The 16,982-nt window shown below is 46.7% G+C and overlaps 1 protein-coding gene across 2 annotated transcripts in view; it reads left to right on the plus strand.

Annotated features, from left to right (window-relative positions):
* Positions 1-2,413: 2,413 nt before the first annotated feature.
* The window catches only part of LOC137525852 (protein mono-ADP-ribosyltransferase PARP15-like), a 74,149-nt gene continuing 59,580 nt past the window's right edge, over positions 2,414-16,982 (plus strand). The window contains exons 1-3 of one of the 2 annotated variants that reach the window (XM_068247076.1): positions 2,460-2,480; positions 12,826-12,906; positions 15,889-16,062. In XM_068247076.1, the coding sequence (XP_068103177.1) occupies positions 15,936-16,062 (127 nt within the window). In that variant the 5' untranslated portion in view covers positions 2,460-2,480; positions 12,826-12,906; positions 15,889-15,935. Of the gene's footprint in view, positions 2,481-12,825; positions 12,907-15,888; positions 16,063-16,982 lie in introns of both variants that reach the window. The other variant, XM_068247074.1, reaches the window with a different exon arrangement.

Consider the following 16,982-nt stretch of genomic DNA (forward strand, 5'->3'; position numbering starts at 1 on the left):
CTTAAATTTGTCCATCATCTCACGTCCACGTATGCGCCTCATTTGGTCACCACTGACAATTCTATTAACACGAGATAATTGGCTGCATGGAATGCAATCCTTGGTGTTCTTGGGGTGAAAACTATTATAATGTAAAACAGAGTTTCGATCTGTCTCCTTAACGTACAGATCAGTATTCACACCCAAGTCACCAATGGACACCAAAACGTCCAAAAAGGGGACACTTGTTCTGTCAGCATGTACCGTGAGGCGCACGTGGGCGCAAGAAGCATGGAGCTGAGATATAAACTCATGCAGCTGACTCAGTGGCCCCCTCCATACGCAAAAGATATCGTCAATAAATCTCCACCAGCATAAAGCATGCTGGTGGAACAAAGTATTAGTGTAAACTAATGAGGCGCATACGTGGACGTGAGATGATGGACAAATTTAAGGCACGTGGGTATCCTGATCACGGCCTTAGACCAAGGACAGGAGGAGGTGCTAGGAAAGTTGGCCCAAGATTACCATTTGTCTCCACTTTCAATGTCTGCAGTGAGGGGATCTCACAGATCATCCGCAGACATTGGCATACTCTCAGGGACGGACTCCCGTCGGTCCCAGAATTTCGGTACCCACCCTTAATGTCATTCAAACGAGCACCAACTGTCCGTGACAAAATTAGTACTAAAATTGTTAAAAACACAGGCCCTAATACCACACGTCGTGGTATGTATCCCTGTCTCAATTGCCACATGTGCAATAGTGTCATAAGGGGTGATACTGTTTCACATCCTTCGCTTTGTGCCCCTCTTAGGATTCGTGGATTATACAATTGTGATTCTACATATGTAATATATATGTTAAAATGCCCATGTGGCCTTGCCTATATAGGCAAGACCACTCAGCGATTGAAGGACAGGGTAGCTTCCCATAAGTCCAACATTCGCAATTTATCTTGTACTTTAGCCGTAGCAGATCATTTTCACGAGTACAGACATTCAGTTTCACAGTTAAGAGTGACTGTAATTGACAGTATGCCCTCTAATTGGAGAGCTGTAGACAGGGATAAAGCATTACTACGCAAAGAGGCCTTTTGGATTAGGAAATTGAGTACCATGGGGCGGGGGGACTAAACAGGGAATATGATTTACGATTTTGTATCTAACCTCATTGTTTATTGATATCTGGTTAACCATCTTATTTCTTTTTTTCTGTATTTGTCTATAGATTGTCTCAATATAGCTCTGATGTTTTTAGAATGTTGCTATACGGATCAGATGGGCGACTATTGTAAGTAGTTTTAATTTTATTCTATTGTTATTGTGCTTTCTTTGCATACACACATGCGGATCCATGTCATTTTACCACATATATCTAATGGGTCTATGCCTGTGAACTGTTAGCCCCGTGTGTTGCTTTGTTTACTTAGCAACGGGGGCGTGGTGAGGCTTACTGAGATGGACTCAGCATGTTAGTGTATACAGCTTGCGTATTGCAAGCTGATTGGTGGTGAATGGCTTATCCTTATTGGCCCCTTGCTCTTTCCGCATTGATTGCGGAAGGCGGGCTTTAAAGTTATGGCTCTTATTTACATACGATCTTTAGTATGTTGGTGGGCGTGATCTAGGTCCGCCCACAGCCACATGTGACTGAACGTTAGGTCTGCGCTCTTCAGTAATGGTCCTGCGCGCGGCGTCTGACGTCATCACGCACGGGAGTTGCCATTGGATGTGCGCTCGTGGTGCGGGGCGTCAGCATCTTCGTTTACCTTTTTGACCCGCATGTGGATATGCTTATTATAGCACACCGCACTTGGCACATATGGTAAGTTTTACCTGTTCCCCATCAGGTCCGTTTATAGTGTTTCCGCCCACTTGTGGGTGTATATAAGGTGGCTAGGTTTTGTGCACTTTGTCTTTAGCAGTTTGAGAAAGGGCTACACAGCCCGAAACAGCGTCTGTCACTGCTTTTATGGAATAAAAGAGCTTTATACTACTTTGGTGGTGCCGATCCGAGTGCATTTTGACTCCTTTTTCCATAGACGTATCTGGGTAATAGGGCGCCTGGCCATATTGGCAAACCAAACAATAAAATTGCCCCCACCCCCGAGCACCCACCATCCCCTGCCTCTCTCCGGTCACCTCTGATCTGAGGTCTGATAAAAAAGGCAGCAGGGGACCACAGGAAGGCACAAGTGGCAGTGCAGTGGTGACGGGGGTGGCAGATACGCCACACTTTCTTCACCAAATAGGTGATTATTTTAAGTGATACATTTTATGTAAAGCACCAGGAAGAACTTTGTATTGCAAACTACGGTATGTGCGTGCAAAAGTCCAACCAGCTCAGCCCTTGCTTTAGGCATGTCAACTGTCATGTGGAAATTCCCTAGCCATCAAAATAAATAGAGCCGAGAACCAACATCACTGCGAACAGTGAAAGTAAAGTCATTCTCTCTGCCATGTAGCCTACTCATGCAAGTATCCTCCTGCTACACAAAAGTAAGTACATAACGTTTATTACCGCACTAGCTGTAGCAATAGAGTATTGTACTGCGTGAGCCATTAGTTAAGAAAAAAGGTCCTGATCCAATTAACTTTTTTCCTAAATTTCAAAATAATTTTTCTCAAAAGTTTCAGGACAATTTGTCATCTTCTGTTTAAACTAACTTTTTCAATGCTCTGCAATTAAAAAAGTACCAAAAAGTAGGCGAAAAAGTACTGCAAAATTATGAGTATTTTCTTGCTTGCTGGTGGCTAGAAGGCATTTCATGGATACGATGTGAAAATATCACCAGGAGGAAAGTTGAATTGGATCGGGCCCAATTATTGTCACCTGCAAGGTTCAGGAATCAGGATTAGCCTGCAGCCTAGTGATGCACTCTACTGCTGTGGAAGAGGGTGGAAGGTTGACAGGACGGTACATTTTAGAGTGGGGTGGGGGTAAGCCTTACGCACGCTAGATCCTTGGCCAAGGCTTTGGGTACATCGGCATGGGTATGTGGGCTTTATTCTTTGAAGTAACTGAATTTTTTTTTTTTATTGAGATTTACCTATAGAGAAGAAAGGCTCTGGATCACATTAAGCCTACCCTATCCCTCTCGGTCTCCTCGATCCAGAACTATCCTCCCCCTTCCACGTGCTAGACCAAGTGGTTGAATATATCTTAGCTAAGTACCCATGTCGCTATTTTCCAGACAATTTTCCAGCTGACTGACTTTTTTTTAGCGCCAGGTGATCGTTTATGTGATATCGGGATGTAGGTGCAGGCGTATGACCATGTAACGTCGCTTAGCGTCGCATCACAATAACGCCCATACGGCGGTTCGGATCACTAAGATACCCAACGACTCCAGCGCAAAGTACCGCAATCGTTTGAAGTCTCATTCGCTCCCGGAGTGTATCATTACATGACGTCGTTCACACCCGCCGACAGGAAGAGGCGGCGCTGATGAATGTCGTCAATGGGACGTCGCAGGCCACGTTGGGCGGTGAGTACACAGCATTAGTAGACCGTTGAAAGGCTTCAGAAGACAGACAAGGCTTCAGGAGCACTCAGAGACATGAGTGCTCCCCGAAGCCGTCTGAGTGCTCCAGGAGGCAGCGTAACTTCACCGGGGGACAGTGCAAGGGGATGAGTGGCTGAACTGAGCAGCACTGTGCAGCAGTACAGCTGTTGGTGTGAAAGAGGCTTTAAAACAGTGTTTAGTGGAGGCTGATTTACAAAGATCTGAGAACACTGGAGAACATGTGATCTGGCGATTCTGGACTGAATTTTTTTTTAAATGTTTGCCATCGGATTAAGAAGTTTTTAACTCTCACCTCAGTCATATTAGAACACAGTAAAGTCTTTACTATGTTAGGAAACTTTTAGAAGATTAGCAAACAAAAGTTCTTCTTTAACCACTTCCGTACCAGCAGTCTCTGCCCCCTTAAAGGGAACCTGAAACAAGGAAAATTATTTAAAAATATCACATGATGTACCTGCAAATGAATATTACATACTAACATCACCGTCAGTTCCTCTCAGAAGCTCAACATTTTCTTCTTACAGTGATCCCTTCCAGTTCTGACAATATTTTGTCAGACTGAAATATACCACTTGCTGTCAGTTATATACCAGCAGCTGTCAGTTACAACTGAATGTGCCTGGTAATGTCCATGTTTCCCTATGGCTCAAGTGGGTTATATTACAGTTTAACAGTGTGCTGACCAGAAAGCTGTTATGGGGTAATGGCCATTTTTAAAATGGAGGACGAAGAATTCCATTGATCACAGTGGACAAATGGGATGCAGGAGGGGAGAAAGGGATTGAGGAGTAGACTACACAGAAGGTAAGTATGACCTGTGTATGGTTATTTTGACTGTTTATTTTCAGTTCTGGTTCTCTTTAAAGACCAGAGACTGTGCTGGTACTGTACAACGGCGCTTACCGACGAATCGCCGCAATAATCTGTTGCTCCCGCTGGTCACGCCGTTCTGTCCCCGCCGCAGGCTCCTCTCTTTGACGGCAGATGGCAGAGCGCCGTGCGCCAGTCAGGAGCCGCTTTCATTGGCTCCTGACCCTGTCAATCAATGTAAGCCAATCTACAGTGATGACAAGGCCAGCCCAGGAGCCAATTAAAGCAGCTCCTGACCGGTTCACAGAGTTCTGCTGTCTTGAACCTGCAGGTAACTGTATGGTTGTTTACTGTTCACAACCCCTGACCACCAAGCATGAAATAGAGGCGTAATTAAATGTGGGCGCCTGGGAATATCCGATAGTAGAATATCTTTCTCTTACCAATATTCTACTATTTTACAGCAATATTTTTTGTTAGTGAAATATTGGTAAAAGCAGAAGAGTGTTGTACCGTGTTAGCCATCAGTAAAAGCAAGAAGTCTTGAATCAGGATGATATCATTTATTGGTTAACTTAGAGATAAATAAAAAGTAAGCTTTCAGCTAATAAGCCTTCTTCAGATTTTGTTCCTGTACATTAACAAGATATTAAAACACAGCTTATATAGACTGAACATTCGGTGGAGAAACATTCTTTTTTACACATAAATAAATGTCATTAGATGCCTTAATTGCAACTTCAGGAGGGTCACACAGGGATACTAGCTAATTTATGACAACTATATAAGATTAGAGATGGGCCGAACGGTTCGCCGGCGAACGGTTCCAGGGGTTCGCGTTCGCCTGCATCAGGCGAACTTTTGCGGAAGTTCGATTCGCCCCATAATGCTGTATTGAGCAAAATTTTTAGCCTCCATTTCACTGTCAGCAGACATGTTATTGTCATACACACTGCTTTCAGTGCTAGAGAACCCGCCCACCCACCCTTCAAGCAAGGTCCTTTATACCATTTGACTGGCTACACTAATTAGTTATGGGACAGCTGCTACACACTCTGCTAGGGAGATTTTAATTGGCCTCCCTCCTCCCTCCTCCCTCCTCCCTTCTCCCTTCTCCCTCCTCCCTCCTCCCTTCTCCCTTCTCCCTCCTCCCTTCTCCCTCCTCCCTCCTCCCTCCTCCCTCCTCCCTTCTCCCTTCTCCCTCCTCCCTCCTCCCTTCTCCCTGGAGGGAGGAGGGTGGAGGGTGGAGGGAGGAGGGTGGAGGGAGGAGGGAGGAGGGTGGAGGGAGGAGGGTGGAGGGTGGAGGGAGGAGGGAGGAGGGTGGAGGGAGGAGGGTGGAGGGTGGAGGGAGGAGGGTGGAGGGTGGAGGGTGGAGGGAGGAGGGTGGAGGGTGGAGGGTGGAGGGTGGAGGCCAATTAAAATCTCCCTAGCAGAGTGTGTAGCAGCTGTCCCATAACTAATTAGTGTAGGCAGGCAAATGGTATAAAGGACCTTGCTTGGAGGAGGGAGGGTGGGCGGGTCCTCCAGCAGTGATGTGTATTTCACTCAATTAGGTGTGGCTCCAGGTATTAGAGCTTTTGAAACATGTTTTCTATCATTTTTCCAGTTGATAGAATTTTTTTAAACTTTCAAAGTTCGCCTCCCCATTGAAGTCTATTGCGGTTCGCGAACTTTTTCGCGAACCGAACCTTTCGCGGAAGTTCGCGAACAGGGTTCGCGAACCTAAAATCGGAGGTTCGGCCCAACTCTATATAAGATCACTTGTTTGCTAAAACATCACATACCACAGACTTTGGGGGATGGGGAGACATTGTAAATCCAGAGTTCACATGTAAGTAGGGAGAGTACATACACTATTTGTTATAAGCTAAAATGAATTTAAAAGCTAAAAATCATTGTACAGTATAATGTAATGATCCGCTCAGCTGGCTGCACAGGCAGACAGCTGTTTTTCCATTCCTCTAGTCTGTGGGCTGCAGGCAGAGAGACCTGTCTTTCCTTTGCAAGTTTCTGATCTGCTCTGCTGCTGAGGGATTTGCATACATTGGTTATGCAAATCACCTAGCTGCCTCCTTCCCTAGTGCAGTTAGGTTGCTATCTGTTTTGTCTGTATTGCCTCTCTGTTGCGATTGTCCTGTCACCAACGGTGGTTGTCAGGAAATCGTTCTGTCTGTCTGGGGTGCTAACCAGAGCAGCGGTCGCTACTGGTAGCCCCTTCTGTTCATCTGTCTGTCTTGTTTGGATCGCACTAGCCTCTAGCGGTAGCAGCTGTGGATCCTTCTGATCTTTGTTCTTGGAGTGTAGGCTGGAGCAGCGGTTGCTACCAGCTACCTCATCTGTCTGTCGTGTTTGGATCGCACTAGCCTCTAGCGGTAGCGGCTGTTGATCTTTCTGATCTTTGCTCTTGGAGTGTAGGCTGGAGCAGTGGTTGCTACTGGCTACCTCATCTGTCTGTCGTGTTTGGATCGCACTAGCCTCTAGTGGTAGCGGCTGTGCATCTTTCTGATCTTTGTTCTTGGAGTGTAGGCTGGAGCAGCGGTTGCTACCGGCTACCTCATCTGTCTGTCGTGTTTGAATCGTACTAGCCTCTAGCGGTAGCGGCTGTGGATCCTTCTGATCTTTGTTCTTGGAGTGTAGGCTGGAGCAGCGGTTGCTACCGGCTACCTCATCTGTCTGTCGTGTTTGGATCACACTAGCCTCTAGCGGTAGCGGCTGTGGATCCTTCTGATCTTTGTTCTTGGAGTATAGCTGGAGCAGCGGTTGCTCCCTGCTATCTCATCTGTCTGTCGTGCTTGGATCGCACTAGCCCCTAGCGGTAGCGGCTGTGGATCCTTCTGATCTGCTTTCTTGTCCCTGTACCCGGATCGCACTCGCTCTGGTGAAAAGAGCATTGGATCTTCCCTAGCCTGTTCCTGAACTCGGATCGCTCTCGCTCTGACGGAAAGAGCAGTGGATCTTTCCTCTCTTATTCCTGTTTTCTGTTTGTTTGTCTTGTCTGATTTGAACGCTTGCTGTAGGCTCGGTGAGGTAACCGCTGAGCAAGCGCTCACGTTCTGTGTTTCGTGTTTGTCTGTCGGTGGTTAGTTAGGCATGCTTGTCTCTGTTGCGCTTAACGTGCGGAGATCGCGCTGTAAACGCGTTCGCTGTTGCGAATGAGTGCGGTGTTTGCGTTTAGTTGGCATTTGTTATTTTCGTTATTTCTTATTGTCGTTTGCTGTGCCTTTGCTACTCTTGTGTTCTGTTCTGATCTGTCTTGTGTCACTTCTGGCGATCGCATTTCTCGCGAACGCGTTCTTGCTTTTGTTTCTGCTGATGTGTGTTCACCGTCGCAGGGTCGCGTCTAGATTGGTGAACACACATTCATCCTGTATCTGTGCTCTTTCTGACATTTGTGGCTCTGCAGAGGCTGTGCTCGTCTGCACTCCACAGCGCCATCTGCCGGTGGGAATTACCCTCTGCTGGTGCATTGCACCTAGCCTGGGTTCACCCAATTATACGCTTGTGGAAGGTTTTCGCTGTGTCAGTGCACATTTTGTGCGCTGACCGCGAAAACAATTCCGCAAACGTTACAGAATGACCAGCCAAACCGAAATTCCCAGGGCAGAGGGAACGTTCGATTTGCTTCAGATGTCATTGCCTAAGACAAAAGCATATGTGGATCCTATTATAGGTAGGATCTTACATTATATTAAAGCAGTTAAAAATCTGTGCAAGTTCCTGATTCCAACCCATATGAAGATAACCTTGATACAGGGTTGTTTGAACCGCCATTTGCCTCATAGGAAATTGGGGCTTTGGTGGAAGAATTTGACTTTGATTGGAAGGCCTTTTGCGTTTTTTACATCGCAAAAAGCGATGTTGTGGTTGTTGGCTAACAAGGATTGTGTATGATATAAAAAGGTACATTTTTAAACATGTTATGAACTTGATAAAGCGGAGGGTGAGCCTTCGTGAAACGCGTCGTTTTAATAAATTGTACTTTCCCAGTACTTTTATCATTTGAATGCACCTTCCTTTTTGTACAAACTGCGGAATTCCACCCATAGCGGTATACTCGCAAGTACTCTTCCGCATATCTCTCCCCGACTGAGCGTCCTGGTTTCCATCACTACAGACCCCGGAGGACGCTGGGACGCGACGTCACATCCGCCCTTACGCGTGTGAGCCCGGTCCCCGGCTCGGCTGAGTGGGACGCAAGTGTGCTGAGGCTGCGTACGCTGTGCCAGCCACATCTGAATCAGGTGAGACCTGCCCAGCAGCAGCGCTGTATTACCTTGATAGAAAGCTCAAAGCGCCCCTTCTTTTATGCTTTTATTACAGTGGTTACATCGGGAGCAGCTGAGCACATCCGATAGGGGCCTGATCGCACCAAGGGGTGTTATCCACCACCCTCTCTTTGTCTGAAACATCTTTGCTGTGTCCAGAGAAGGTTTCTCTGATCCTGCCCTGTACCATGAATAACAATATGATGTCCAATCGCACTGACATTTGGGAGTCCCTTTCTTGCTCTGAAGGAAGTACTGACTCTTCACCCTGTACTCTGGATGAGTCAATATTGCCTTGTACAATATCTCCTGCAGTGACCCTAGAGGCTCGTCTAGGTGTTGCTACTATTCTCACCTGTTTCTTCGCTATTTTAGAATTGCAATCTGGTTTGACTGCTATGGAGGATTTTGCCTGCAGTGAAACGAAACTCAGAGAGTCAGAACTAGTTTCACTAGATATTCCTGTGTCTCTTTGTCTTGGTGATGAAATTCAGTCTCAGCTTATGGTGGAACCATTCCTGGGACATCTGCCCTGCCTGCAGGAGGTATTTAATATTCAGCCCCGTAACATGGATAGTTCAGCAACCTTCATAGAAAACTTGGAAAATGACATTTCTGAGGTCTTGGTTGATGTTTTGGAGGTTTCCAAGTCCCTCCTAAAGGTTGCAGAACTTCTAGGAGATGCCTCCTGCCCCCCAGATCCGTCTGAGGTTATGCCCACTATGGAAGGCATTGCTGTTATGCTGACTACCTTTGCAGCTCTTGTGGAGCGTCACTCATGTGTAGTCAATGATGATATTACAGTCACAGAAATTTCTGAATTTAAGTCCGAGTCTTCTTTTGAAAGACTAGTACCTGTGACCTCTACTCGTGATGATTTTCTGTCCGGTCCTGGTTTTGGTCTTGTCGTGTCGGACTCTGAGGTTGGCAGTTCCCCAAAATGTCCTGAGGTTTCTCATGTGCTGGTGTACCCCAATGTGCTCTGTGACCCAGAAAGCCCAAGTGTGCCTCGGTTACCAGCATGCTCAGGTGCTTCCTCGGTGGAGACATGCTCTGATATTGCCTGCCTGCTTGCATGCCCAGAAGTGGTCCCTGAAAGTCCTGATCTTGATGGGTGTCCTGGTAATTCTGAATCCAGAATAATCATAGGTTCCATAGGGGTTCTTGGTAGTTCTCCATGTGAGCCTGGTGAGCGTTCTGGCCTCTTGGGATCTCTGCGGAGCTTCAAAGGGTTCTGGGAGATTTCCGGGAGAAATTTTGCTTGGTACCCTGGATAAGATCAACAGTGGCTTTTGTGTTGAAAGGGACACTTCGAACAGGTATTGTGGCAGGTTTGGTATTTTCGGACGCTCCCTGGAAGTTGGTGGGTATTGTCTGGAGGGTGTCGATGGCTTCTTCTCTGGCATTCACAGTCCTGATGGGTGTTACGCTGAGACTTGTAGTACTGATGGGCATGTTTTGGTGGCTTCTGCTTCCGATAAGGTCGGTTTCGGGTGGACTGACTCTGGAATTGGGCCTTGTCGGGCTGTCCCGACCTTCATGAGTCTTCAGTTAGAGTTTTGTGGAAATACCAGTTTTGAGAGATGTCTGGAATCCGTCCCTAGAGGGGGGGGGGGGGGGGGGGGGCACTGACAGCTGTTTGACCATTCCTCTAGTCTGTGGGCCGCAGATCTCTGGAAGAGAGTCCTGTCTTTCCTTTGCAAGTTTCTGATCTGCTCTGCTGCTGAGGGATTTGCATACATTGGTTATGCAAATCACCTAGCTGCCTCCTTTGTAGGCTGGCAGTATAAAAAGCTATGTTTTCCCAGAGTCCTTGGCTGGTCATCCCTTCATGGTTTGTTGAAACACTCCTAGAGTGTCAGCCGTGCTTTTGCTTGTTAAAGTTATCTTAGAGTAATTCTTGGGACTGCACTAGGCAGCTTCCCTAGTGCAGTTAGGTTGCTATCTGTTTTGTCTGTATTGCCTCTCTGTTGCTATTGTCCTGTCACCAACGGTGGTTGTCAGGAAATCGTTCTGTCTGTCTGGGGTGCTAACCAGAGCAGCGGTCGCTACTGGTAGCCCCTTCTGTTAATCTGTCTGTCTTGTTTGGATGGCATTAGCCTCTAGTGGTAGCGGCTGTGGATCCTTCTGATCTTTGTTCTTGGAGTGTAGGCTGGAGCAGCGGTTGCTACCGGCTACCTCATCTGTCTGTCGTGTTTGGATCGCACTAGCCTCTAGCGGTAGCGGCTGTGGATCCTTCTGATCTTTGTTCTTGGAGTATAGCTGGAGCAGCGGTTGCTCCCTGCTATCTCATCTGTCTGTCGTGCTTGGATCGCACTAGCCCCTAGCGGTAGCAGCTGTGGATCCTTCTGATCTGCTTTCTTGTCCCTGTACCCGGATCGCACTCGCTCTGGCGGAAAGAGCAGTGGATCTTCCCTAGCCTGTTCCTGAACTCGGATCGCACTCGCTCTGACGGAAAGAGCAGTGGATCTTTCCTCTCATATTCCTGTTTTCCGTTTGTCTGTCTTGTCTGATACGAACGCTTGCTGTAGGCTCGGTGAGGTAACTGTTAAGCAAGCGCTCGCGTTCTTTGTTTCGTGTTTGTCTGTTGGTGGTTAGTTAGGCGTGCTTGTCTCTGTTGCGCTTAACGTGCGGAGATCGCGCTGTAAATGCGTTCGCTGTTGCGAATGAGTGCGGTGTTCGCATTTAGTTAGCGTTTGTTATTTTCGTTATTTTCTCATTGTCGTTTGCTGTGCCTTTGCTACTCTTGAGTTCTGTTCTGATCTGTCTTGCGTCACTTCTGGCGATCGCCTTTCTCGCGATCGCGTTCTTGCTTTTGTTTCTGCTGATGTCTGTTCACCGTCGCAGGGTCGCGACTAGATTGGTGAACACACATTCATCCTGTATCTGTGCTCTTTCTCTTTAAGGGCTTTTCAGCCCCGCATTGTCTTAGATCTGTACAATTCTCATCTGGCATTTGTGGCTGTGCAGAGGCTGTGCTCGTCTGCACTCCACAGCGCCATCTGCCGGTGGGAATTACTCGTTGCTGGTGCATTGCACCTAGCCTGGGTTCACCCAATTATACGCTTGTGGAAGGTTTTGGCTGTGTCAGTGCGCTGACCGCGAAAACGATTCCGCAAACGTTATAAAGAGATTATATAAACTCTGATATACTGTATTTTTTGGACTATAAGACTCACTTTTTCTCCCCCAAAGTGGGGGAAAAAAGTCACTGCGTGTTATAGTCCAAATGCAGGGAGTTCCTGACTTGCGCACAGGAGAACTCAATGGGGACAGAGGAGGGCACAAAGTGGCATAGAGGAGGACACAAGAGGGACACAATGGGGCATAGAGGAGGACACAAAGGGACATAGAGGAGGATTCAAGGGGGACACAAAGGGCATAGAGGAGGACACAAGGGGGGCACAAAGGGCATAGAGGATGACACAAGGGGGACACAAAGGGACATAGAGGAGGACACAAGGAGACACAAAGGGGCATAGAGGAGGTCACAAGGGGGACACAAAGGGACATAGAGGAGGACAGAAGGGGACACAGAGGGGCATAGAGGAGGATTCAAGGGGGACACAAAGGGCATAGAGGAGGACACAAGGGGGGCACAAAGGGCATAGAGGAGGACACAAGGGGGACACAAAGGGACATAGAGGAGGACAGAAGGGGACACAGAGGGACATAGAGGAGAATTCAAGGGGGACACAAAGGGAATAGAGGAGGACACAAGGGGGGCACAAAGGGCATAGAGGAGGACACAAGGGGGACACAAAGGGACATAGAGGAGGACACAAGGAGACACAAAGGGGCATAGAGGAGGTCACAAGGGGGACACAAAGGGACATAGAGGAGGACAGAAGGGGACACAGAGGGGCATAGAGGAGGACATAAGGAGGATAGAGGCAGACACATGGGGGACGCAGGAGAACACAGGGAGACACAAGCAGTACAAGGGGGCATAAGGTACAAAGGGGGCATAATCCACAAGATGCCCCTTCACCATGGATGCACCAGGTTTAGTATATATTTTTTCCTCTGTTTTTTGTCCTCTAAACCTACCTGCGCCTTATGGTCAGGTGCGTCTTATAGTCCACAAAATACGGTATTAAACATTCGAGTCTAGTAAACTACCTCTCCAGGTCCCGGACAATCTCTATTATAGGTCTATGGGAGCATTGCCTGCTATTAACTCTGATATAGTAAAACTTCTGTTATAGTAAACATGTTTTTTGGCCCCTACGCTGACTCTAGGTATAGGAAACAGTGGACAGCGCATGCATCATATGTCAGTGTGACACCCATGGTCAGCTGCTCTCTTCAGGCTGGTTGCAGGTGAGCTGATGCCTTATAACATTTGTTAGACAAGAAGAATGGCACCGGTGCTGGATATACAGTACTGTAGAAATAAGCAGCCGTGGAAAATAAGGAATAATGTGAAGATAAACAAAACAGGATGCAGTGTTACCACTTCCACTTTGCAATCGCTGATAAAAAGATTGTCCTAGTCCTCCCACAGGATTGTGCGCACTCCTGGGTATCTCTTCCCTTATTAGCGATAACGCTCCTGGTAGCGTGTGGAGCACAGTACAGGCTATTTTCACTTTAGTGCAGGTCAGACAGGGCCTACTCCCTGTAAACTAAGGAGAGTGGAGAGGAGAGTGCTAAGTCCCACCCGCACAGGTATCAGAGCCACTTGCATTACAGATGCGAGTGGCTGATTATGGTCTGCTGCATTTTGAAGAGAGGCTTCATAATTGTATTAAGTGTGAGCAGAAAGTTTTGCAGGGCACATGCTGCAAGTCCCGCCCACAAAGGTATTGGAGCCACTCACAGGAAGCGAGTGGCTGCCTCTATTCAGTGACGGCTGCAATTTGTAAGGAACCCTGGATATTGTACCAGCAATTTTTCCCAGCCTGGCTATGCATCCCTAATGTATACTTAGCCTTACAGTCGACCAAATGTGCAAGTGCTTGTACTGTACTTCCAATGGGCCATTTCTAGGACAATTTCTGATATAGTAAACTTCTGATATAGTAAACCACTTTTCCCAGTCCCTTGGAGTTTACTATAAGGAGATTATACTGTATTAGATATGGTAAGATGGGCATTGAATGCCACAATTCTTTTTAGCTTATAACAAATAATGTATAGGAAACTTCAGCTAAAAAGGAATGTTTATATTAAAAAAAACAAAACCATATTACGATTTGATGTTAATTATTGTGCAAGCAAAGCTCATTTGTAATTCAGGCGCACTTTAAGAGTAAACTTAAAAAATAAAATACTTCACAAGTTTGCTGGATCACTTATGTTCTCCACTCCACTCATCCTTAATGGATTACACATTATTATTATTATTTTTATTTAGATAGCACTAATATCTTCAGTAGCACTATATATAGTACAAAACAAATGTTGGGAGGCATAGATCTACAAGATGTTCAAAACTCTGTACAATCAGGACATCCAGTAATACAAATACAAATACATACATAGTTGATGTGAGGTTTGAGACATCACCATTATATACCAATTATATACCAATTATAGGCTTGTCTTAACCAGCCGGGCGGTATGGACGAGCTCAGCTCGTCCATCACCGCCGGAGGCTGCCGCTCAGGCCCTGCTGGTCCGATTTCCATCAAATAAAGAGCAGCACACGCAGCCGGCACTTTGCCAGCCGCGTGTGGTGCCTGATCGCCGCCGCTCTGCGGCGATCCGCCGCGAGCAGCGGCGAAAGAGGGTCCCCCCAGCCGCCTGAGCCCAGCGTAGCCGGAACAAAAAGTTCCGGCCAGCGCTAAGGGCTGGATCGGAGGCGGATGACGTCAGGACGTCGGCTGACGTCCATGACGTCACTCCGCTCGTCGCTATGGCGACGATGTAAGCAAAACAAGGAAGGCCGCTCATTGCGGCCTTCCTTGTTTATTCTGGGCGCCGGAGGCGATCGGAAGAACGCCTCCGGAGCGCCCTCTAGTGGGCTTTCATGCAGCCAACTTTCAGTTGGCTGCATGAAATAGTTTTTTTTTATTTAAAAAAAACCCCTCCTGCAGCCGCCCTGGCGATCTCAATAGAACGCCAGGGTGGTTAAAGAGACTCTGAAGCCTCTCAAAAATCCTTTTTTTATTAAACAATCTTGCTTAATACATTAGCAATACCTAAACCGCCGCATTCCCGTGGCTGTAAACTATCTAAAACCCCCCTAACTCCCCCCTCCCTCTCCCCCGCAAAATCCACGACTTTCTTGGTCGTGGATTTAGCTGCCACTGTGCGCTGCCTTGTGAGGTAGGGCTATGAGCCGAGCCCTGCTTCACACGCGTCTATCAGCCGCGTATTTCCGCCTCTTCCCCACCCCTCTCAGCGAAGGAAGACTGAGAGGGGCAGGGGAGAGGGAGCGATCCGCGCTGACAGACACGTGTGAGGCAGGGCTGCGGCTCATAGCTCTGCCTTACATGGAAGCGCTGCACAGATCGCCCCTTGGGGAGTTAGGGGGGTTTTAGATAGTTTACAGCCACGGGAATGCGGCGATTTAGGTAGGGCTAATCTATTAAACAGGATTCAGAGTTAACAGGTGTGTTTTGAGAGAATGTTTGAAGATTTCCAGGCTTGTCCACACTACGAGCGTCTCCGATTTTTTTAAGTGCTGGCAATTTTAGAAATTGGCCTTAGGGCTGATTCACACTGCGAGAGCTTTTTAACTGCTAGAGATTTTAAAAGCTCTTGCTAATGCAATGCTATGGAGGATTTTTGCAAAATCACATCACTTCAATGTGATCGGAAAGCGCTTAGAAAAGTTCTTGTAGTGTGAACAAGGTCTAAAAGCGCTCGTGCAATAATTTCCTATGAGACTGTTCACATGTGCACGTTTCGATTTTATTAAAAACGCAAATGCGCTGCCTGTACCATTTTATGAGTGCTTTGGCTCAATGGAAGGTATAGGGAAATCGCAAAGCGCTTGAAAAAGTCTTTTGTATTGCGATTTCCCTAGTGCTTTTATGAATAAATACATTGTATTTATTCATTTCCAGGTCAAAGAGTTCACTTCCTGACTAACGTCAGGAAGTGAAAATTGTACTCACTCAGCAAAAGTGCTTAGAAAAGCACTTTTCTAAGCACAAAGCAAAGGGAACAGTGCTTTGAAAAAAAGCTCAATAAATCGCTCATCGCTTGCGATAGCGTTGGCGATTTATAATGTGAACAAAGTTAGACATGGATTCCACTGAAAATCTGTTAAAAATGAGTTAATTGTTTTGACAGCCATATTTGTTCCTAGAGTTTTGAAACATTATCATTAACCACTGGTTCTGTATTTTGCAGTTCTTCTAGGAGTAACGCCCAAGCCCAGTTAATGTGAGGCTGCAATCATGAGTGACATGAGTGACACAGTGACAGTGGGCGACACCAAGGTGAAGGTTAAAAAGGGGGACATAACAAAGGAAGCAACAAACGCCATAATTATCCCCAAAAATACCACATTGAACCAAAGTTCTGGTAAGTTGTAATAAATGTTTCTCATGTTTAGGGCTTGATTCACAAAGCGGTGCTAACCTAGTTAGCACGCCTAAAGACTTTTGGGCGTGATAAGCATTGCACTAAGTAGGTTAGCACCACTTTATAAGGGAAAAACGTGTGCGCAAAGTCCGGTGCGCGCAAAACGTTGCATAGAGTGTAATGGTGTTGCGCGCGTAAACTTTGTGCGCGTAAAACTTTACGCGCAAAACTTTGCGCGCAAGTTTATTTTATCACACCTAAACTGAGTTTAGGCGTGATAATGGGCTTTTCACCAGCGTGCACGGACCAACAGTTAGCACGGCTTTCTGAATCAAGCCCTTAGTGTTTAATGGCCCACATTGGCCAAAACTCTGGTAGCTATGTGCCGCAAATATTTTTTTGTCGGTGAAATACCTCATTTGACGTTTTCCCTTTTTTTTCGCAATCCTGAAAGATTTTTCCGCATTTCCAAAAATGCGGTTAAACGTGCGGTATTTCAGCAGTTAGCATGCGATAAATAATTATAATAATAATAGTCTTTGGATTTTCTTTTTTTGGGGGGGGGGAGGGGTGTATTTGATTATGTAGCAACTAATGGAAAGTAAAATTATAGGCATTCCCTGCTATAGTTTGTTTCTCTTTGCACATTGTCTGTTGCTGTAGTTAATCAAAGTAGTATTATCATCAAAGAAAAATTATCCTCTAAAATATTGAACACACTAAAATAAGATAAAATGTCTATAAAACACTTTAAAGAGAACCCGAGGTGGGATTTTATTATGCTAGTGGGGCACAGAGGCTGGTTGTGCACACTAACACCAGCCTCTGTTGCCCCATGGTGTGCCTCCAAGACCCCCCTGCGCGCCGCCTGCTATACCCCCCGCAGTGCTGGCGACATGCAGCGTGTCGCCAGCACAATG

Source organism: Hyperolius riggenbachi, chromosome 7 (assembly GCF_040937935.1).
Source record: "Hyperolius riggenbachi isolate aHypRig1 chromosome 7, aHypRig1.pri, whole genome shotgun sequence".
Lineage (NCBI taxonomy): Eukaryota > Metazoa > Chordata > Amphibia > Anura > Hyperoliidae > Hyperolius > Hyperolius riggenbachi.